Source organism: Lagopus muta, chromosome Z (genome assembly GCF_023343835.1).
Source record: "Lagopus muta isolate bLagMut1 chromosome Z, bLagMut1 primary, whole genome shotgun sequence".
In the NCBI taxonomy this organism is placed as follows: Eukaryota; Metazoa; Chordata; class Aves; order Galliformes; family Phasianidae; genus Lagopus; species Lagopus muta.
The window spans coordinates 37,655,871-37,677,748 of NC_064472.1; the positions used below are offsets into that span (position 1 = coordinate 37,655,871).

The following is a 21,878-nucleotide window of genomic DNA, read 5'->3' on the forward strand; positions in this document are numbered from 1 at the left end:
CATCTTAAAAATACTTGCCTCCAATGGGCACACTTATAATCATTTGATTTTTTTGTTCAGCAAAAAATGATGATGAAGGAACTGAGATGGAAAGATCGTCTTCATTTTACAAATTGTATCATTTGGTCCAATACAAAATCTTCTTCCTATAAGCTTTGGTTCCCCTAGGATTACATACTTACTGTGTTTTGTGTTTCAAAAACACACTGTTTCCTACCTCATAGTTTGATAGTGGAGTTCTTATGGAACAACACATAAACATCTTAAATAGTATAGGGTAGAGGTATTCTATTCTTCTTACAGACATTGAAACGCTGTTCCTAGTTTGTAAAATTACTTCTATTAGACCAAATACACATTTTATGCACATCACTTACTTGACAATGCTCTCTGGTATGTGCACATATTCCATTGGAATCATCTCACGAAGCTCTGCCAATGTGTTGACATACTGTATCTTACTGCTGAACTTAGAGCTGAGACACAGAAACATCTGTTAATTGACTTTTTTCACAATATTTTTTACAATACTTTAAAGAGAGAGGGAGAGAAGGCATTTGTTTAATTTATTAAATAACTATATATCATTTGGTTATTTATATTTCAGTTACAGAGTTTGGTTGGCCATGAGCATACCTTAATTCTAATGAGGCTGCAATTTTACTGTCCTCTGGCTAAGCACAATAGGATTTAAGACTGTATCATAAACTGTAATGCTGTGTAAACCTGTAAAGCAATGTGATTAGTTCTACAGTTTCAAGGAGATGTATAAAAATTCTAAAGAGAACCAAACTCTCTAAAGCATAAATACATATAAAAATATGGAAAGAATTCATTAAAGTTATCATAATAAATTAACATCATGTGATCATAGAATCATAGAATCACAGAATGGCCTGGGTTGAAAAGGACCACAATGATCATCGAGTTTCAACCCCCCTGCTGTGTGCAGGGTCACCAACCACCAGACCAGGCTGCCCAGAGCCACATCCAGCCTGGCCTGGAATGCCTCCAGGGATGGGGCATCCACAGCCTCCTTGGGCAACCTGTTCCAGTGTGTCACCACCCTCTGTGTGAAAAACTTCCTCCTAATATCTAACCTAAACCTCCCCAGTCTCAGTTCGAAGTCATTCCCCTTTGTCCCATCACTATCTACCCTTGTAATCACAACAAACTGGCATTTATATTCGACTATGACTCTCAAACATAATACAACTGAATGTTCACGTTTGTTTAGATGAGTACAGATCAGGTTTGGAATGGAATTTGGAATCAAAATTAAATGGTTTAGCTATCTCATTGTCTTAGGACATTTACTCCTTGCCTTGGGACATTTTCTCCTTGCCTTGGGACCAATTCACTTCTCCATCCGAACTCCTCAAAGCACTTGCCAGTCATTCAGTGAACTGTTTTAGGCTAGAAAACTGAGCTATATCCATCAGCCTTATCAAGTTTATCAAGTTTATTTCTCCTTACATTGCTTTTTATTCCTCCCAGAATTTTTTTACCCAACTTTCTCACAGTGCTCCTCTGTCCACCAAACGGCTTCATTTTTCTCCTATCTTCAACTCATCTTCTAAGTTAACGAGTTTGGACAACAAGCTGAACATCAGCCAGCAATGTGTCCTTCCTGCTAAGAAGGCTAATGGTATTCTTGGCTTGATTGTGCAAAGCATCACTAGGAAATAGAGATATGATGCTTCATCTCTTATCAGCATTAGTGATGCCACACTTGGCGTATTGAGTCCAGTTCATGGCTGCCTACTACAGAAGAAAACTGCCATGCTGGAAAGAGTCCAAAAGACGGCAATCAAGATGATGAAGGCAGAAGAGGCTGAATGAGCTGAGAATGTTCAGTCTGAAGAAGGGAAGGCTCAGAGAGAGACATCATCAATGCGACACCATATATGTATATATACCCATGCTCCTTGCGGTGGTATCGAGAGACAGTGTAAGAGGCAACGAGATAAACTGGAACACAAGAGGTTCTATCTACAAATTGGGAAGTTTTTTTAATATGTGAGTGATGGAGCACTGACACAGGTTGCCTGGATATTCTGGAGTTTCCCTTCTCAGAGATCTTCATAAGCTGCCTGGACATGGGCCTGGGCAACATATTTTGGGTTGCCAGGTTGAATAAGACCAGTTGGACAAGATGAGATCTACAGATCCCTTCCAACCTCAACCATTTTGTGATTCTACAAAGTTGCACCAACATTATGTCTTGCCCATATTTTTTTCAGTTCCCATTGGTACTTCACTTAGTGAATCCCCTATTATTACTGCTGACAATTCCAAGCACTGTTTCCATGTCACACTGGTATTTTCAGTTATCACTTTCTACTAAAATCATCACATCTGAAGGAAGAAGCTCTGCTATGGTGCTCAATCTATCACACTTTGGCAGCAATGGGAGAAGTAATTTCCTTCATCGTTTCAAGGTTACTCTGTCAGGATAGAACACTCTGACAGGACAGACATGTTCAGCATTTACCTCTGTAGTCTAGGGCCAGTTTGTCATGACATACTCCCTGTGTGGCTTCTGTAGACAAGGTGACTCTTCTTTTGCATGGAGCAATGCTTTCTCATGTCTGACCGTGTATGCTCCTGATCTCCAGGTTCCAGACATACAATTGCCCATTTTTAAGGTCTTCAGTGTCTAACAATTCTTTTGAGTTTTTTGGGTGGTAGAGAACTTTTTTTGGAAACAACTCTCCTACATTTTCAAACATCTCAGGGCAGTCTTCTTGAATAAGCACCTACTATTTTTTTATTTTTTTTTTAAATCCAGAACAATAGTTTAATCTTTCCTCTAGTCAAGTTTTTTTTCCACAGAGTGAAAAGGGTCCACAGAACCTTTCCTTCAAGCCTTTCTGATGGGCTCAGACAAAACAAAACAAAACAAAAAAAAAAAAGAAAAAAAAAATTCAGAATTCCATGTGCATATATAGTTAAACAACAGAAAAGTCAAATAAATAAACTTTTTTCCCACTCTTTGTAGGGAAGTCATCTTCAACTGAACTGTATCAGTGAGAGATCAACAACCATTTCGGAATACTTAAGCTGTTTCTGTATTCTTTCTGTATTCTGAATTCCTGGGACATAACAAATAACTAGTGTTCACTACATACCTTATAAAAGGTCGTGTCACAGCCAGAATTGTCCTGATGAACCATGACGGATGGACAATTATGAACGATTTCAAATTCTTCCTTAAACTAAGAAAAAAAATAGTTCATTTAAAAGGTTAATAAAAAAGAAAACCATTCACAAAAATAATATATAATGAACACTATCATACTGAGGAACAACAGAAATGAACAGTGCTTAAAACAATGACTGTGGATCAGAAAGAAAAATACTATTCACCGACGATCAATCATCTGGTAACACTTTTTCATCCAACCCAGCCCAGGCATCCTCCTTCTTGGTGTAGCTCCATTCAAGTATACAATCATATAGTCTTCAGCTACCATCAGCTCTAAGGTACTGATTACATACCTGATAAAAGAATAGAAGTAAGTGAGCACATATTTATCTATTTAAATACAGTAAAAAAACATCTATTAGGAATACATTAAGACAGACCAGTAATTTATAGACAGAGTTTTATTTTCTTTTAAACCTAAAGCAGAAATTTAGAACTGGTCGCAATGCTACCACTATAACTATGAGTAGAAATTATTTATTTATTTATTTATTTTTAATACATGTTGAAATTATGAGAGTTTGTGAGGGAGAGCATGGATGGACTGACTGAAATTTCAGGCCATTATAAGATCAACTGTTGAGAAATATATCTTCAATACTAATCACCACATTTGTTCAATGCAAAATTAAAAGGGTTGGGATAATACCTGTCTATAATTCTTATGATCCTCAGATTACCACTGCTAAATCTTTGTGACTGTCAGCTACAAGCCTTTGGATTCTCAGAGCTAATAGAACTTGATTGTCAATCTGTCTTCAGATGGGACAGAACAGTTCAAGCTCTTGCATTTTGTGAGCAAAGCACTCTGAATACCAAATTTATCAGGTCTGCAAAGAGTATTTAGACTGACCATTACTCTCAGGACAAAATACACCCCACCAGAAGAGCAGACTATTGAGTTACATGAAAAGGTAGCATTAAATTCTTGTCCACATGCAAATATTCTGATCAGTTTCAGAAGTGCCAGCCTCACTTGTGTGCTCAAACTGAACTCTGTGCCCGCCAGTCTCAAGGTATGTTTGTGTAAAAACTACAGTGAAAAAATACTGAGACACACCTTAGAAAATTGAATGCCTGAGAGTTCTCACTGTAAGAGGCAGCTGTATTGCTGACCACAATACCCTTTTATCAGGTATATGTGCGTGACTCATGATCTAATCTGACCCTTTAACTCCTCACAATTCAGATTCTTCAAAACAAGAATAGAAAACCTGGTTCTCATCAGAGAGATAATATTTTAACTGGACAGGAAGTAAGCAGCAACTGACTGAATAGTGTCATGCATTTGATAAATCCATCTAGACTACTTCTCACTAAATGCTTTTCATTGCTCTTTCCTACCTGCCATTAGTGCATTTGCTGCTTCTGCCTCCTTACACTGAAGTACGAAAGAGTGGGACTGTTCAAACAAGGCCATAGCTGATGCAGAGAAAAACAAGGCCTACCAACAAGCAGCAATATGCAGCTGGTCCAGCATGAGCAGGGTTAAATCTGGATTCACTGTGCAGCACAGCTCTCCACTGCCCAGGGCACAACACATTAACAAAAAAACACTAAATTTAAATGAATCTACTGACCACTTGACAGGCTATGAAATCAGCCCTTCTCATAAAAGGCAACTTCTTAGGCTGTAAACAAATCTAGGCAGTGAAACATGCAGAAAAGTGTACTGAGAAAGAAAGTACTTTGGAAAAACACTACCACCTTTCTAGTTGAAGTAAAAGAGACAAAAGTTGAAGTAAAAAATCTGACAAATGTTTATGCCCCTATTTACTCAGGCACAAGGAAATTATTAGTATTATGACCAATCAATTACAATAATGAACATTCATAATAAGGAATAAAGAGAAATACTGCAACAATAAGGAAGCTTTTGTGATATTTTAGTCAGATCTCATTTATCTCAAGTACTTTTCCACAACAGCTCTTATTCACTGTGGGTTGAGATAGACCAGTTGCTGTTTTAGGCATGCCATGGTCTCTTGGAAACTTGGCTTCTTACTATTTAATGATAATGGCAATTTCTTCACTGTTTGAAAAGATGGGCAGAATTTTCCTCACAGAATAAAACAATTCACTCTGCCTGAAAACAAAAAGTGTTTATTTTGACTTTCAAAGTGTAGTTTTACAAGTTGTGATTCTGTTATAAAATTTAATATCTAGAATATATCAGTCAGCTGCAAAAGAGAAGATTCAATCTCAAAGTTCAGAATTTGGCACAAACTCTACTCTTCGAAGACAGCTTGAAAAGTTAAGGTAATATATAAGAGGAAAAGTAACCAGAAATATGTAGTGAATACAGACTAGAAAGGAGTTGGAAAACCATAAACATTTGAAAGTTGTTAATCACAAACTAGAGGTGGCTTATATACCGCAGTTGCAGAATCATCTATCAGAATCATGACACACACACACACACACACACACAAAATTAATAATAATTTGCCTGTATATCCAGATGCCCCTATGACTTAACAGTGAAAAGTTCCCAAATACTTAAACTTATCAGTTACTGGATATTTTGTAAACTGTCAAGTATCCTTTAGGTAAATGCAATTAATGGGCCAATAAAGAAAGGAAAAACAAGGATGATTTGACTTTCTATTTTCCTGTTCTGAGTGTGTGAGAAAGAATAAAAATCTCTAAACTTTAAAGTTAGCTGAAGCCAATCTGAACTCTGTTTCTACTAATTCTACCTATGACAAGAGTTTTGGGTGACATCAGAGGGCAACTGTTTAATGTCAGCCACAGTTACTGTCAGCTTTGTGCACTAGTTATCAAACTGCAGTCATTCTTTCCATCTAAACCAATGGGCGCAGCGTAAATCAGTTATGGTAGATTATGAGAAGTTTGACCTGGCAAATGCTGAAAATTTGTCTGACCTAGAACAAAAGCACTCAGTCTCATTTTTCACAAGTTGACCAAGTTTGAAGGTTTTGGCTGTCACCATGTGCATCTTCAAGGACTGGAACTCAGAGCTTGGGTTTATGCTCTTGTGCAAGGTTTTGTGCCTTGTAAGCTGCAGATGGTGAAAGCCAGGCTTTTGCTGGCTGTGGAACTGACAGATTGGGTTTTATAATATGGAATGATTTATTTTTTCAGCAACTGTAAGTGGAACTAGCTGGTGGCACTTAGGAAAGTTGTCACCGTCACATTTTTTGCCTACCAAGCTACGTTGCTATCTACTGCTGATCTACTGTGATAAATGTGGGTTTATTTGGTCAAATTCATGCTCTGTCCAACAGAAACCACCTGCAGCTGAATCAGAAACAGCTAGAGTAAGAAAAACAAAGTTTATGCTGTTTATGTCAGCAACTGTTATTCACCGCATACTTTTTAAACAAGGATCAGAAAATGTGCCTGTGACTCCTAAACACAGCCACAGTATGTATTAAAAATATGATAACAATGATGTATCACGACAATGCATAATAAAAAACAAACAATGAAAGCCAATTTGGAGTTCTCAGGCCCTGCAGGTCCTGCAGTTCTCTACAAGGACTGGAAATTGTTGGTAAAACAGTGCAATGTCTAAGAAACTCTTCCAAGAAGATGGAGATTCTGTATTCATTAACATTTAGGAAGATACTACAGTCAGATTTACTTCTGACAAATATGCCCAAATTTGGGGGGGTGAGTAGATAAAAAGTAGCAAAATAATACACAGTGTAACAGTTCATCTAAAACTGCTACTCTCCTTGTCATTCCAATCACATCCCTTCTAATGACCCACATTACCTCTTCATTAAAGACAGGTTATCTCTCACTACAGAATTTTGAGACGACTCTGTCATACTGTACACATAACACTCACAGGAAAAGATTTTCCATGACATAGTTGTAATCAGTTCGGCTGCTGTCTGGCAAGAAGCACGCAGCAAACACAATGATAGCATTCAGACCATCACCATAGTAGCCTGTGGAACAAACAAAAAGGCATTTTTATCTTTGTCAAAGGCTCCTAACAAGATAGATTTAAAAAGAAATCTCTAAGACTTGGAATAGAGTGATTATATCTACTGCTGAAGAAGATGCAAAATAAATGAATGATTATCAAGTGATAATGAAGGATAATCAGTAACATTTAATTCCTGGAACACAGGCTTAACACAACTACAAGCAAACTTTTTTATAGAACAGAGCCAGAAAAAAAACATCATTCTACTTTGTAAGTAATACAATGTTACCTGCACTCCTGGCTCATTACATCTCAATTGCAATTGTGTGCTGAATGCTCACCTTAGCCTTAGGAATAAAGCAGTAAAGAAAATATCCTCCATTTGTCATCCTGCATCTTTACGATAATGACTACTAAGGACTTGAAATCCAATTTCAGCTGGCTTGTGCAGCTTCAAAGGCCTTGGGATATTATAGGTTTGTCTGCATGACACTGTGTTTTAAGAACTCTTGAGGATCAGTTAAATACCTTGCTGCAAGTTTTGTATAAAGTATTTCTTTATCTTGGATACTCCAGTTGCCCTGTACTTGTGTTCTCCTGTCTCCACCACTGCCTAATGATAACCTCTCAAAGCTACAGCTACAGCTACATTTCTGTGCTCCTGGGTGATTACTTGCTACCTGAAAAAAAAATGCTATTTTTCATGATATATTAATACCGGTCAATCTCCTTCACAGTTCTTATCAGTTGCTATACTGTTGCAAAACAGACATAAAATACTTCTGCACTTCAGCTGAAAGTCTGGGATTTATTTAAAAGATAAGAGAAAAGAAAAAGTAATCTATGAAGATTTGGAAGAAATATTGCGTGTAGATACCACTAAAGAAATACAGAAATAAAGGCTGGATATATTAAGAAAGAAGATATGAAAGGTTTTCAGAACAGGCTAGGAAAAACTAACCATACAAAGGAGACAATGTTTGTGGAGGAAATTCTGCACCTCCCTTGGAGATACAAACACGTTCCCAGGAAAATTCCAGGATAATACCCTTGCACCACATTCATAAGACGCTGAAAACTTTTACAGAGTTTTTTGGATACTAGTGAATAGTACTCAAGACTCAATGAAATACTCACAAAACACCTTGTACCTTGAATGAGTGACCATGAAATTGTAGAATTCTGTATACTTGGAGATGTCAGAAGGGTGACTAGCAAAACCGCTATCTTGAACTTCATCCCCCTCTACTCAGCACTGGTGAGGCTGCACCTCGAGTACTGTGTTCAGTTTTGGGCCCCTCACTTCAAGAAAGACATTGAGACCCTGGAACGTGTCCAGAGAAGGGCAACGAAACTGGTGAGGGGTCTGGAGCACAGGTCCTATGAGGAGCAGCTGAGGGAGCTGGGAATGTTCAGTCTGGAGAAGAGGAGGCTCAGGGGAGACCTCATTGCACTCTACAACTTCCTCAAGGAAGGCTGTGGTGAAGAGGGATTTGGCCTCTTCTCCCAGGCAACAAACAGGACCCAAGGAAATGGTTGCAAGTTGTACCAGAGGAATTTACATTGGATATAAGGAAGAACTTTTTCTCTCAGAGAGTGGTCAGGTACTGGAATGGCTGCCCAGGGAGGTGGTGGAGTCACTGTCCCTGGCAGTGTTCAAGAGGTGTCTGGATGAGGAGCTGTGAGATATGATTTAGTAGCTTGTGCTAGCAACAGTGATGAGGAGACGGTTGGACTAGATGATCTTGCAGGTCCTTTCCAACCTTGTGATTCTATGATTCGATGTATGCAGCAGCAGAACAAAACAGAATACTTCATGGAAAGGCACACTGTCTGTGTGCACTAACTGGGAAAGCACTGAGAGACTGTTTTTTCTCCTTTATCACTCAGCACTTGAGTCTCAAGTAGCTGAAAGTAGGAAAACCAGATGACATTGATGACAAGGAAGTCATTTTTTATGACTTTGGAAAATGCATAATCCCAGACCAAATGAGTGTCTCAAGGCATATGCCCATGAGGTCTTTCCTTGAGCATGTCAAAGAGAATTACAGCTGTTTAGTCTTGACACCATCCCACCCATAAAGAAGCACAAAGGCACTCTTCATTCAGAACCCTCAGCTGTTTCTCAAAGGACTGAAAACCACCACTGCCTCAACACTTACAAAGAGGAGGAAGAAAGGATAAGCCCCTGAGGCAAAAACCTGCATGTCAGAAATAAGCCTTTGGCCATTTTACTTCATTAGAAGATTTGGTAAAGCAGCTTGCTAAAGGATGATGTTAGACTTCTACCTTCTGGATTTCATTTGGTAGGTTTGAGTAAATATAATGTATTAGACAAGCTAGTAGTACTTATTTATTTTGTTAACATCAAGCTGAGAATGCAAACCAAGACTTCATCCACTTCAGAACAGTCTGTACACTGAAGACAGCTTCCTATCATTAGCCTAAACTCCATTCCTTCCATAATTCTGAGATGGAAGGGATGACCTAATTCTGTGCAGTAATATCTCACTGGTCTCAGAGGTTACTTAATCTATAGATATGCTTCTGCAGCTACAGAAGCCACCACACAACAGCAACCCAGCAAGTCCACTGTTTTCTGCAGTTCCACACTATTGCCTTGTTCCCCATCTTTTTGGAAAACACAGACAGGGAAAAAAGCTTGAGAATTAGCAAATGAGTTCAAGCCAAAGAAGAATGCAGGTAAAACCACGTTAAGGCATGTGACATGGCATGAGGTGGCACAGCTCCAACTGATGTTAAGATCCAGCAGTACTAACAAGTAGTACTGCATTAGACATAGATATGGCTAACTGAACTTGTGTAACAGCAAAGATCTTAAGGTCAAATATGGAGAGTAACATCACATTCTTAGCATAGACGTATGCAGGGAAGGGGAGGAAGCTCCATTCCACTTTTCAGCTCTTTCACCTTTTAAGAGCTTGACATGTAGGAATTTCAAAACTTTCTTAAAAGAAATAAAAAGAAAACTAGATTTCACCTCACACACTCACCCCTTAATTCAAGTCTCTGTTATGTCTTCTTTTTCTGACATAGTCCCACGCAGTTTCAAAGAGAAAGCACTGAGTTAACCTATCTATCCTTTGGTAAAATATTATGGAATAAGGCAGTATTTTTTTCCTATGCCTTACAAACACAGAGGAGATTACCATTACATAGATTAAAAATCCTTAGAAGACTTTCAAGACAATTTATATTGTGCTTCGACTATAAATGGCAGAAAAATAACACAAGGATCTTTACCATGGCAATAGAAATCCAAAGGAAAACTATTTTTCTTCTTTTGCCACTCCAATTATTTAGACCTATGTATCTACAATCATAGAGCACCATACTTCTTCATACATTCATACATTCTGGAGTACTAGGTCCAAGTCTGGAACCCCCACTACAAGAAAGACAGAGAGCTGTTGGAGAGGATCCAGAGGAAGCCACAAAGATGATCAGGGGGCTGGAGCACCTCCCCTATGAAGACAGCCTGAGGGAGCTGGGCTGCGGAGTGACCTAAAAGCAGCCTTTCAGTACCTAAAGGGTGCCTATAAACAGGAGGGGAATCAACTCTTTGAAAGGGTAAATAACAGCAGGACAAGAGAAAATGGTTTTAAGTTAAGGGAGGGAAGGTTTAGATTGGATGTCAGGGTGAAGTTCTTTACTATGAGAGTGGTAAGGTGCTGGAACAGGCTGCTCAGAAAGGTTGTGGATGCCCCATCCCTGGAGGTGCTCAAGGCCAGGTTGGATGGAGCCCTGGGCAGCCTGGTCTAGCATTAAATGGGGAGGTTGGTGGCCCTGCATGTGGCAGGGGGGTTGGAGATTCATGATCCTTGAGGTCCCTTCCAACCCGGGCTATTTTGTGATTCTCTGATATAGTAAGTATGCTACAACCAAGAAAATGAAGTTTAAAAAAAAAAAATAATTCTGTAGGACAATGACTAAACTGTTACTGGCACATGTATCTCAGTTTATTTGTTGCATATGAAAGTGCTTTGCATTTGAAGTATCAATTGCCAGATTGAAAAGTCTGGTTTATGTTGGTTATCTGACTTTGTTACTTGTCTCACTTATGTAGTCACTGCCAATAGAAATGTAAAGCAGATCAAAATTAGGCTCTCTATCTCTTCCAAGAAAAATTTAGCTCCGTGCTACACATATAGACCAGGTCTATCTGTGAAGGTTACAGTTTTCCTGTGTCAGCCACCACTTTTATAGGTACGGAGCCAACTGCAGGAAAGTGTGAAATAAACACTGGCTGATCTTCTAATTGGGTAGGAAAGACTTGCAAGGATAAATATTATTTTTCTGAAAATACTCTCCCACTAGGCTTCCAAAAGTTGTAATAGACTTCAGATCTTTTGAAGGCCTTTTGGGGTCTCCAGCTGATAATATCTACTCAAACTATTTTTTGAATCAGCATCGAATGACCAGAAAATAGGACGGCTCACTTTGATGCTATGTCAGTAGTTCATTTACTACTCCAATCGAAGCTTGAAATTTGTTATTCATAACATTATGGGTTGTAAGACACAATAACGCTTCTGTAATTTGACGGAGTTTGCCAATTAATTGCTAATAGCCATGGCTGAAAAATAAAATCTCATTGCCAGTAGAATAGCCTAAATAAAATAGAAATAAATCATGATTATCAAAGTATGATTTTTCACATCAATCTAAAAAATACATTCCAACTTTTCCTACCTCCATGTGAAATAACCTTTTTGTAAGGTTCAATGACTTTCATATCAATTCTTTGCTCTTGTTCCCCTATAACCACTGTTCTCCATAACCTGTTGTCTTCTCGCTCCTCCTCAGCAGTGTATTCTGGAATTGATTCAGACTCCTCCTGGGAAGCATCCTTAGCAGCATTCCGCTCTTCTGAAAAATAACATTTTATGTATTACATATTCATGTACAGGCTCTAAATATTTTACCTTTTATATTCATTTGAAGTAGATAATTGGTATCAACTGGATTTTTATAGCCTGGATCTGTGCTTTTGTAAGAAAAGCAGAATTTCACCAGTCAGTAAATGATGTTTCTGCTTTTATTTAACTTTTTATCATTATGATAGTAGAAAGAATAACAGCAATAACCACTGTGCACAATACCAGCAGTGAATTTTTGTGTTTGCCTGGTGTATGGGAACTGCTAAATCACAGCCTGAACTCTGATTCATCACCTGAGGTGAGCAATGAGTCAGCCCTCAGAGCATAAGTGAAGGCAACTCACCTGTGCTGCTGGAAGAGATGGAGCTGGCTCCACTCCTCCTAGGCACAATTAAGAGCTGACCACAAGCGGGGAAGGATCTCTTTCTGGAGATCCCTCCTTTGGAGTTTTACAGTGAGCCTAGGACAAGGGTAAGCACTATTCTTTTTTGGCGTAATAACCTGCTTAGCCAAACTCTCTTGCATATTTCATAATTATAACATCTGTATATTCATTGATCATACACCTGGTAAGTACATCCAGTAACATTCAGTAAGTACATACAAGTCACCAGCTGCTTACTGTAGGTATTGACCTGCAGATCTTAAAAACTCTTTGTGTTGCTGGCATGAGAACTATGCTAAAATGCAAAATTTTGGAACTAAAAACGAACACAGTGATGTCTCCTGTCTAGAGAGGAATTACTACAGAGCTACAGCTTTTGAACTTGTTCCTCCATCCCATCCCAGCTTTCCTCCAATCTCTTTGCATCCAATAGCCGTAAGTACATCTGAGTTCCTCTGCTTTTGTCATAAGGTAATGACTACCTGCATGCCTTAAATGCAGCATTCATGTCCCTCAGGATCTTTTCTCCAAGGTTGAATTCCCTTCCAGAATGTGAAAGACTGAACAGAAATTCCCTCTCAGTTCTGTTCCAGAGAAGAAGCAGCCAGGAAATCTGGCCTGTTCATACCAGGACATATGAAAGTGCATAGTGTCCACAAGCACAAAGATCACAAGAAATAAACTGTGTGGTTGACTGGAGATTATAGTCTCATAGCATAGCCTCTCTGCTGGACACTCTTATCTTCAGAAAAACCCTGAAGCTTATGAACAAAACCTATACTCCCATAGCACGCTGACAAGGTGGCTCTCACAATAAATTTAACCTCATTCCAGTTTTTCAGTCTTAATAGCTAGTTACAAGCTGGTTCTGTCTACAGGTAGAAAAAAATTCATGTAATCCTTTAATTATTATAACATAGTGCCTTCTTGTGAGGAAAAAAAACCCCATACATTTAATATATATATATTCTTTTGTTCTCTTACTCCTGTTGTAGAACATATATTAGTCAGTCTATTGGTTTATTAATAATTTATTCTAGCAGTAAGGATAGTAAAAATCCTGCATGTTTTATCCTTCATGTACATTTCAAATAAACCAGTGAAATGAACTCTTATCTATGAAGCATCATTTTGGTTCTAAAGACATAAGTCAAGAAATAAGGTAGCAGTAAAGATATAGTGGAGTGCACTGTGACACATGTGACGTATTATTTGAAAGAGATTCACAAGAAGATTTGGTAGTTAATTAGAGGAAGATATGTTATTTGACGAGATGTTAAGAACACAATTCTTAACAAAAGCCCTCAAATCTTTCTACAAAATGCTTTGTTTTTGGATTCCTCTTTGATTAATGCTGCTCATATAAATACACAAATAGAAGTACGTGGTCCTTAAACCACACAAGTTTGTCAGATAAATTAAATAATCTTTATGAAGCCAGAAATAAAAGGACTGTGTGTGCAAACCATGTGTCAACACACATGAAGCTTACCCATAAATACACATACATATTCAATGATTATTAATTTGTAAAACCAGTTTCTGCAATAAAACTTCTCAGCAATTCCGCAAAATTTGATAGAAATACGATGCTCCCCAGAACCAAAGATACATGTTGAGCACAGTTTCTTCCTGGTTCAGATGTCACAAAACTGTGAAACTGATGTTTACCAATCCCTAAGTAAGTCAGTTTTAAGACTTACTTAGTTTAAGACTTCAGTGTTTCCACTTTCATCTAGCTTCTTGCATGTACTGACTCTTTTTCATCATTCTTTTACACTAGGGGGTTTCAGCATTTCTTGCTCTATAGAACTGTCAGTTTTCTAGCAATGAGTCTTGCTTTTCTCAGTTGCCTTTTACATTTCAAACAGGCCCTTAGCAGTTTGAGGGTAACAAGCTAGAAAGTCACTGTTCTTTACAGTTTCAACAGCAATGTCTTCTTAGTATTTACATGGATTTGTCACAGTATTCCAGAAACAATGATGTGGGGGAGATTATGAAAGCTGTAACAGCACAGCATGTACTGGTTACACTAGAGTGACAGAATGGAAAACGATTTTAACAGAGGTTAGCTACCATGCATTTAAACCATTCTGCTCTAGCCCTTATGGCTACTGTTAGCTATCTGATCCATAATGCATAACCTCCTCATTTTATCAAGAGCTTATTTTAATAAAATATGTGGTTTTTCTCCTTTTCTATTACCTTGTGACTCAAGTAATTGAAGGATGCTTTGCCAACAAAGTATATCTAAAGTCAAACTGCACAACTGTAAAAATATTACCAATAATCACAAGTAGAAAATATTTAAAAAAATTTGGGGATAAATCCTTTCAATAAATATAAACGCCACCAAAATCACTGTAGTTGAATTTGCTTACTTCAGGCCTTGCAAAAAGGCAAAATGTGCCACACAGCAGACAGATTTTGGCTCTCACATTGGTCACAACACTATGAAACTCTGTGTGTGTGTTAGATCAATCCTTTGGTGCAGAATATTCCAAATATCTAACAATTCATCAGATCCTCTGCATCTACCCATGAGGAAATTTGTCTTCTAATGAGAAATGACATTAGAGATGCTTCTGCATGACTGACTACATTGTAAAGCCTCTTCAGCAACACAACTTAAACTAATGCAACTACAGTTTTCAAATAATAGTGACCTAACTAGCAACAAAGAATTTAAATGCAAGGGAAAATCTAAATGTATTTCTTTTTAAAGTTTCTTTCTGTTGTAAATTGTAAAAAAGTTATGATTTTTTTACATTTTTATAGGAACTTAGTTCCTATATGGTTCTTCTGGTACTCTGAAAACAGCTCTCATTTTATTCTGTCACTTGATTAGCTGTACTATTTCTTTCCACAGTCTGCATTGGTCAAATGTATTATTTTACACAGGAGAACAAAATAGCAGAAAAAAATATCTGGAAACCTCAAACTCTATTTAAAAGACACTAAATATATTGATAGCCCAATGGACAAGAGTGCAGTAAACGAAGAAACAGAGATGTATTCTACATCTACATTCAAGAAAACTACCTTGTCCAGTGTATTCAAAAGAGTCTGCTTCATCAGGAGTGTCAAGGTCATCCACATTGATATCAATTTCATCTGGAGTATCCAAATTATCATCAGAAAGTATAGAACCTTCACTCTCATCCAAAGAAAGGTTGATATTTGGAGCCGTGAGCTTTATCCTTCTGGGATGGGTACCATTAAGATCGAGAGAATTGGGAGGTTCTGAAAAAAGAGATAAAAAAGAGAACTTTATTTCTTCCACATGAAATTTGTCTCCCGCACACTTACGAATCACTATCAAGCACACTGGGAAAGACAATTTTAGAAACAACAACCCACTTAAAGACCACTTACTATCACTACTACTACTACACAAAAAAATTACACGTTAATATTTAAAAAAATACAACAAGCGTGTACAGGGATTGCAGATGTAGCTGGAAGCATTTAAATTATGTGAAACCCAGGTACACTATTTTAGAGTTACCAACCAAAACTCAAGCTCTGCACACAGTCTGATCCACAGGGTTTAAAAGTTAAAAGAAAAATATATAAATCACAAACACAGGGCTGAATCCTAATGAAAATGATATAAGCTAAAATCTCCTGCCTGTTTTGTTATGCCTCTTCTGCTATGCAAGAGGTAAAGATTTGTAAGTATGCCTTTATGACATAACTAAATATATGTCTTTAGTTATGTCTTGGAGCTATGTCTTTAGACATAACCATAAAATAACCAAACAATACAAACAAACAAACAAACAAATAAAACCCTGACTTTCAAGTCTAGTCTTAAACAAAAGTAGTCTTCAATAAAACAGAAGTTAGGTATAGCTTTGCCCTTTGCCACTGCATAATGTGCCACATTTCAAGGTGTACTTGAAATATTCCTAGTTCAATTATATAATAACTTAGTTCAGTTATAGTATTCACATACAAGATAAATAACAGCAGCTACTTAAACACTGCAAGGACTAAACAAGCAATGGCAATGACGTACAAGAGGAAAGTGCATAGTACAATTATAATTGTAAAGAAGAAAAAAATTGACTAGATATAACAAATTTAACATTTTTTATTTTGTTATTTTTTTAGCAGCACAGAAACATCTTTCTTATGACATAATTAAAGGGACTAAGCTATAATTAAGAAAATGAGCAATGGCTTCTCTTACCAGGCCTCATCTCTGTAGAACTGGGGCTCAATACACCCTCAGCAAAGGAGATATCCATTCCTACATTATCTTGTATCAACCTGAGAAGTTAAAAAAATCAAAATCTTAAAGAGATGCATAGGTTGATCATGTTCTCATGATAACACATACAATTTTCTACCTATTCATTTTAGAAGTCTAATACCATATTAATACGAGAAGCAAACACAAATGCTGTAATTCTACTATGCGGTCCTTACCACTTATTTACATGTGTATGTAGAGACTTCAGAGACTGTAGGACCCACAGACCAACTTTTATTTAGATCAAGACATAGCAGTGAACAATAACAAGCTGGCAAACAGCAATGTTTCTCATTTTATAAAAATGAAATTGGTCTTTTGTCATCTGCCAAATAGAATGCAGGATTTTGGGAAGATTCCACTACTATATGCAAACTGCACATCACAGCAAGTGTTTCACAACAATGTTTTCTTTTCTGTACCTGTAGTTACTATATAGCAAAAATCAGAACATAAGGGCTTTTTCATCCTTCAGACACAATTTGTACTTGAAAGCAATTCTGACCCAAATCAGTCATTTTATAATCATGTGAAAATTGACGTCCTTCATTGAAAGACTAGAGGAAGCACAAAAATTGACAACCAAAACGCCATTATTGATTTTCAGAGACTAAAATGTATCAAAATATACTATTGTGACTACATTTAGGGAAAACACTGAGAAATTATCTTTGATATACTTACATACAACAAGTAAAAGGCATTGAGAGATGAAAATTATACCAAAGTCTTTCAGTTTTTAAAGTAATCTTTCATGATCTATTTTCATATTCACTTTCTATTCAGTCTTTTTACAAAATGCTTACTGAGAGGGTGATCTGATATGAAACAAGTCTTAAGAGTTTTCAAATTTTTTACTCTAAAAATATGTGACTATAAAAAAACTTCACCTAAATAATTATAGCAGTTTTCTATATTCCTATTTTTGAACAACAGTAGTTGGTACAGCTATCTCTGTTCTGCTTGATTCAGCTGAATGGGTCTAAATAGCCTTGCCTTGTCTCCCTTGCAGTTACTCACTTTCCCTATTAGCATTACTCTTTCTTTTTCACTGTGTGCGGACAAGATTCTTCTGGCCAATCATTGTATCAGCATACGAATATAGTTTCCATCCCTTCTTCTTAATTTCGTGTAAGTTTATATATAAATGTGTACCAATAGGCTGAAAGTAAGGTGAAGTCTTCACTGTGCTCAAAACTGTGAAAGATCTTTACCCCAAGCCCTGTATCATCAATTCCCAATACAGATAGGAAAACTAGTGAACTCACATTTCCCGTAAGTGCTTACACAGATTATAGACAATACAAGGTTAGGGCTATGTTTATGCTTCTCAGAGCATGACCAGGAGTTGTCTCACAATTAAAATGGACGCATAGATAATTCTTCTAATTTATCCTCTGCTACTGTAGAATAGATCTGCTCAGAAATACAGATTAAACACTTAATGATCTCCATATAACAGCAGTTCTGAAAGATGTAGAATTACTGTCAAATAAGGCTTGCAATATTGTCTTTAAATATATTTTGGAACAGCAAAGAAATAGAAAAGTAGCAAGTATCTGCTCATGATAAAATGAACTGCATAAACTGACTGCAAAGTATCATTTCCTTTTTCTTTCTGCTTTTTAATATCATCTGTGTTCACAAGCAGTATGGAAAACCGATATACAGAACAGCATCACAATTTACTTAGAAAATGTAAATAAATTATTAGACTATTTGGCTTCTTTCATTGTCTTCAATTTGCAGTAAAATATGAATAATGACGTCTATTTTATTCTCCTAAACTCAGCAGAGACAAATCTGAATTCTAATGACAAGTATGTTGTACCAGAAGAGTAAGGTGAGAAATCGTAGAGGTGGAAACAAAGTGGGGGAAGGATGAATACTTCTAATCCATTTTCAAGCTTACTAACTGTAAAAACTATGTGAATTTCCTATAATGCTTCAGTTTGGGAATTCTCAGATGATGACTCGTGGGTCCAAAAGGTGCGTATACCGACTGACCTGTACGGAGTTTTGTCTTATATCCTCACCGCACCAAAATATAACTCCTAACTGAGCAAGCTTCAGAAATCACTGCAGGAACTAATTTGAAAGGAAATGTACTTATTGCAAGTTCTGTGAAGAGCAAGCTACAGGAAGACAGTGATTATTTTTTACTTTCTGTATTAAAATCAGATGGTGTTCTATGCAAAAAGCCTATAAAAATGTTTAAGTGAAATTAAGATTATGTTCTCTGTACAATAAGGGCATGACTGCAGTTTGAATATGCCATCCTTACAGAAACTGGTTATATCATTTGATATAGCAATTTCCTACAATTCATTCAAAATTTTATGACTTGCCTAGAAATGCTTTAATGTCTGGGAGAGAATTATTATAATTCATGACATCTCTAGGATTGCCTCAAGACTACTTTTCTCCTTGTGGCATCTTGATTTATCTTTTTTCAAGTGTACATACTTGGAATAGGCATTGCTGTTTTCTATAAAATATCTTACACTTTCACAGAATTAATTTCAAATGTTTTTCTGCTTTCACTTGAACTGCTACAATGGAATCTAAAACAGATAATTTTTATTATGAACATCTTTACAAGAATGTTACATTTCTGGTCAATCAAAATATAAACGTGTTTCATGTCTTTTGGCTTGAATTTCTGCTGAAATACAGCTACTGCTACTGAAATAATTGAATATTACAAGCCAACAGCATGAGAACCTCCCTGAAAATCTCTGTGAAAATGCCATGTCATCAACATAACGTCAATAGTCTGTACCATTCTTATTGGGATATTTGATTAGGAAAGCAAGAACCTGTTTACCACCAAATGAACAGTCAACAGGCTTTTCAGAGAGGGTAAGAGAAAAGCTGCTGTGGACTAAGCTCCATCCCCATTTTTCTAGCCCCCTTATGTGTTACCAAAGCAGTTTAAAGATTCCTTGCCAGATATGCATAGTCCATGTTCAGTGAAATTTCATGTTTTAAAAATTAATTTGTAATTAGTATTTGTTAAGTCAAAAATTAGTAGTGGGTTAATCTGATAGGTTTAGTCAACAGCGGGCACAATGTTATCTCAGTGCATACCACTGGTCTGACTCTTCAGACTGCCCATCATGGTGAAAACAAGCACAATAAGCATGAAGTTTGTTCTAGAGATAAAGCTGCCTATTTTATGACAGGTTTTGTGAGCATGCTGTTCTGGTAAATCAACACTTCGCTGCTCTGAGTAAATCAACACAAAGCAATAATTCGCAGAGGAATTTTTGGGTGTGCATAAGCTGGGAGAGCACCAGGCCTCAATAGATCTCAGGTAACGAGGGATAGAATGCAGAAATTCAGTTAAACAGCTACCTCCTTTTTCTTTACCCAAAGAATACTTTACATATTCCCAAAATTATAGTTTCCAAATTCCCTGCCCCTCATACAAGTGCAGTTGATGGTACAGACAATATGGCTAAAAGTGCTAGAAAATGAAATTTTTTTTCTTTTTGAGAATGTTCCTTGTTGAAAAAGTAAATTAAGCACTTTAGAAATCTCCATTCTAATCAGGTATGATTTACCAGATTGATTTAAAAAAAAAAAAAAAATAGATCTTTCAGAACCTCAGAACAGAGGTCGAAGTAAAATAAGCTTTTTGTGTCATAAATGACTTCTTTTATGTCACACACAGGCCAGCCATTTAAGGATCAGCTGCACTGGGAATTAAGTTACTGCATATTTTGTTGATAACTCAGGTCTGCATCACTGTTCAGAAGTAGCCAGAAAAACCTTATTTCTCATAGGTGCTCCAGAGCAAGATACCAGATTCTTAAGGAGGGAGCAGACAGAGAGTGGAAGCTGAAATCCTTTCCCTGCTCTTGAATCTGTCATTCTTATAGCTCAATAAACTAAGAATCTGTAAATACTTCTTAGTGCCCTCTCAAGTTAGCATTTCTCTTTTATTCTGAGGAATACTGAGAGGGCATTAAGAAGTGCAGACTTCTCTAGACAGAACAGCATTTGGCTATTTTGGAAAGAGCAGCTCTGAATATTCACAGCAATATGTCATAATCCCTACGGGCTGTGCTGCCTCATCCTTTGTCATATGTGATATATCACCAGTTCCCAAGATGTTCTGTGGCTATTACATATCAAGAAGTTGAATTCTTTAGTCTAAAATGAATTATCTCTCCAACTTGTTGCTCTGAACACCTGTGATTTACAAGAGAAAACAGTAGTGCAGCCTTTTTATAGTGAATCCCTCCACTCCACTCCACTATAAATTGTGTGCTACTCAAACTTTACATGTTATACGCCTTATAGACTTCTTGGACTTACCAATTTAAAACAAAACAAAACAAAATTTTTTATCTGATGTGGAACTGACTGCTCAAAACGCTTCCTATTTGAGTTAATCATGTTTCATCCCTGCCATTCCCTCTATACTCAGCAAGACTTTAAGATTTTCAAAAGACACTGAAGGCTTAGTAAAAGGAATGACAATCACCTTAACTCATATTACTACATGCTTGCTTAGGAAAGTAAATGGAAGGAAGGGAGACAAAGTACAGTAAAAAGGTTATTCAGACAACAGACATCTATTTTGTTTTGTTTTGTTTTGTTTTTTTGCCTTCTCAAATTCCACACATCATTCAGATAAAGCCCAGTCTCAGATGAAATAAAAGTCTTGCTTACAGTCCACTGTCTCACTGATTTGCAATAGAAAATTGAGCTATTTGGAAGAACAATGTACTAACTGTGAAATTTTAGGTACAAAAAACAAGGGTAGGGAACTCCATTCCTCCCTAACTTGCTTTTGCAGATGATACCCAGCACAAAGCAATTCTCACTGGAGCTCTGCTGGTACACAGACATGGGAATCAGATCGTGAGAAATGAGAATGTGAGAGACTGGACATGACAGTCCAGTATTTTCCATGAAATATACAAAAAAACCCCTACCAGTTTTGCTTTTATCCAGCAACGCCCGTCAACTGGCTCTCAACAGAGAAATGCACTCAGGATTGAAGGTAAGCAGGAATCAGTGCCTTGCAGACATGGCCAGAGCACACAGTGCATTGTTTTGATCAGTCTCAGAGAGGCTACGGCAGCATCCAGGCTGCTCCAACAGCATGATGTGTAGCTTCTTCTGGACTAGTTAGCAATGCTGCTCTTCCCCAGCTCAGAATAGAAAGACTCTGAGATAGAGCCTACAGGAAATCTTCAAGCATTTTACAAATG

General features: G+C 37.2%; 1 protein-coding gene across 3 annotated transcripts in view; it reads right to left on the reverse strand.

Annotated features, from left to right (window-relative positions):
• The window catches only part of PRUNE2 (prune homolog 2 with BCH domain), a 137,171-nt gene that overhangs the window by 7,361 nt on the left and 107,932 nt on the right, over positions 1 to 21,878 (reverse strand). For all 3 annotated transcript variants that reach the window (XM_048931203.1, XM_048931202.1, XM_048931204.1), the window contains 7 exons: positions 16,591 to 16,670; positions 15,438 to 15,638; positions 11,823 to 11,999; positions 7,026 to 7,128; positions 3,370 to 3,501; positions 3,132 to 3,218; positions 378 to 476 (listed from right to left, as the gene is read on the reverse strand). In XM_048931203.1, the coding sequence (XP_048787160.1) occupies positions 378 to 476; positions 3,132 to 3,218; positions 3,370 to 3,501; positions 7,026 to 7,128; positions 11,823 to 11,999; positions 15,438 to 15,638; positions 16,591 to 16,670 (879 nt within the window). The remainder of the gene's footprint in view (positions 1 to 377; positions 477 to 3,131; positions 3,219 to 3,369; positions 3,502 to 7,025; positions 7,129 to 11,822; positions 12,000 to 15,437; positions 15,639 to 16,590; positions 16,671 to 21,878) is intronic.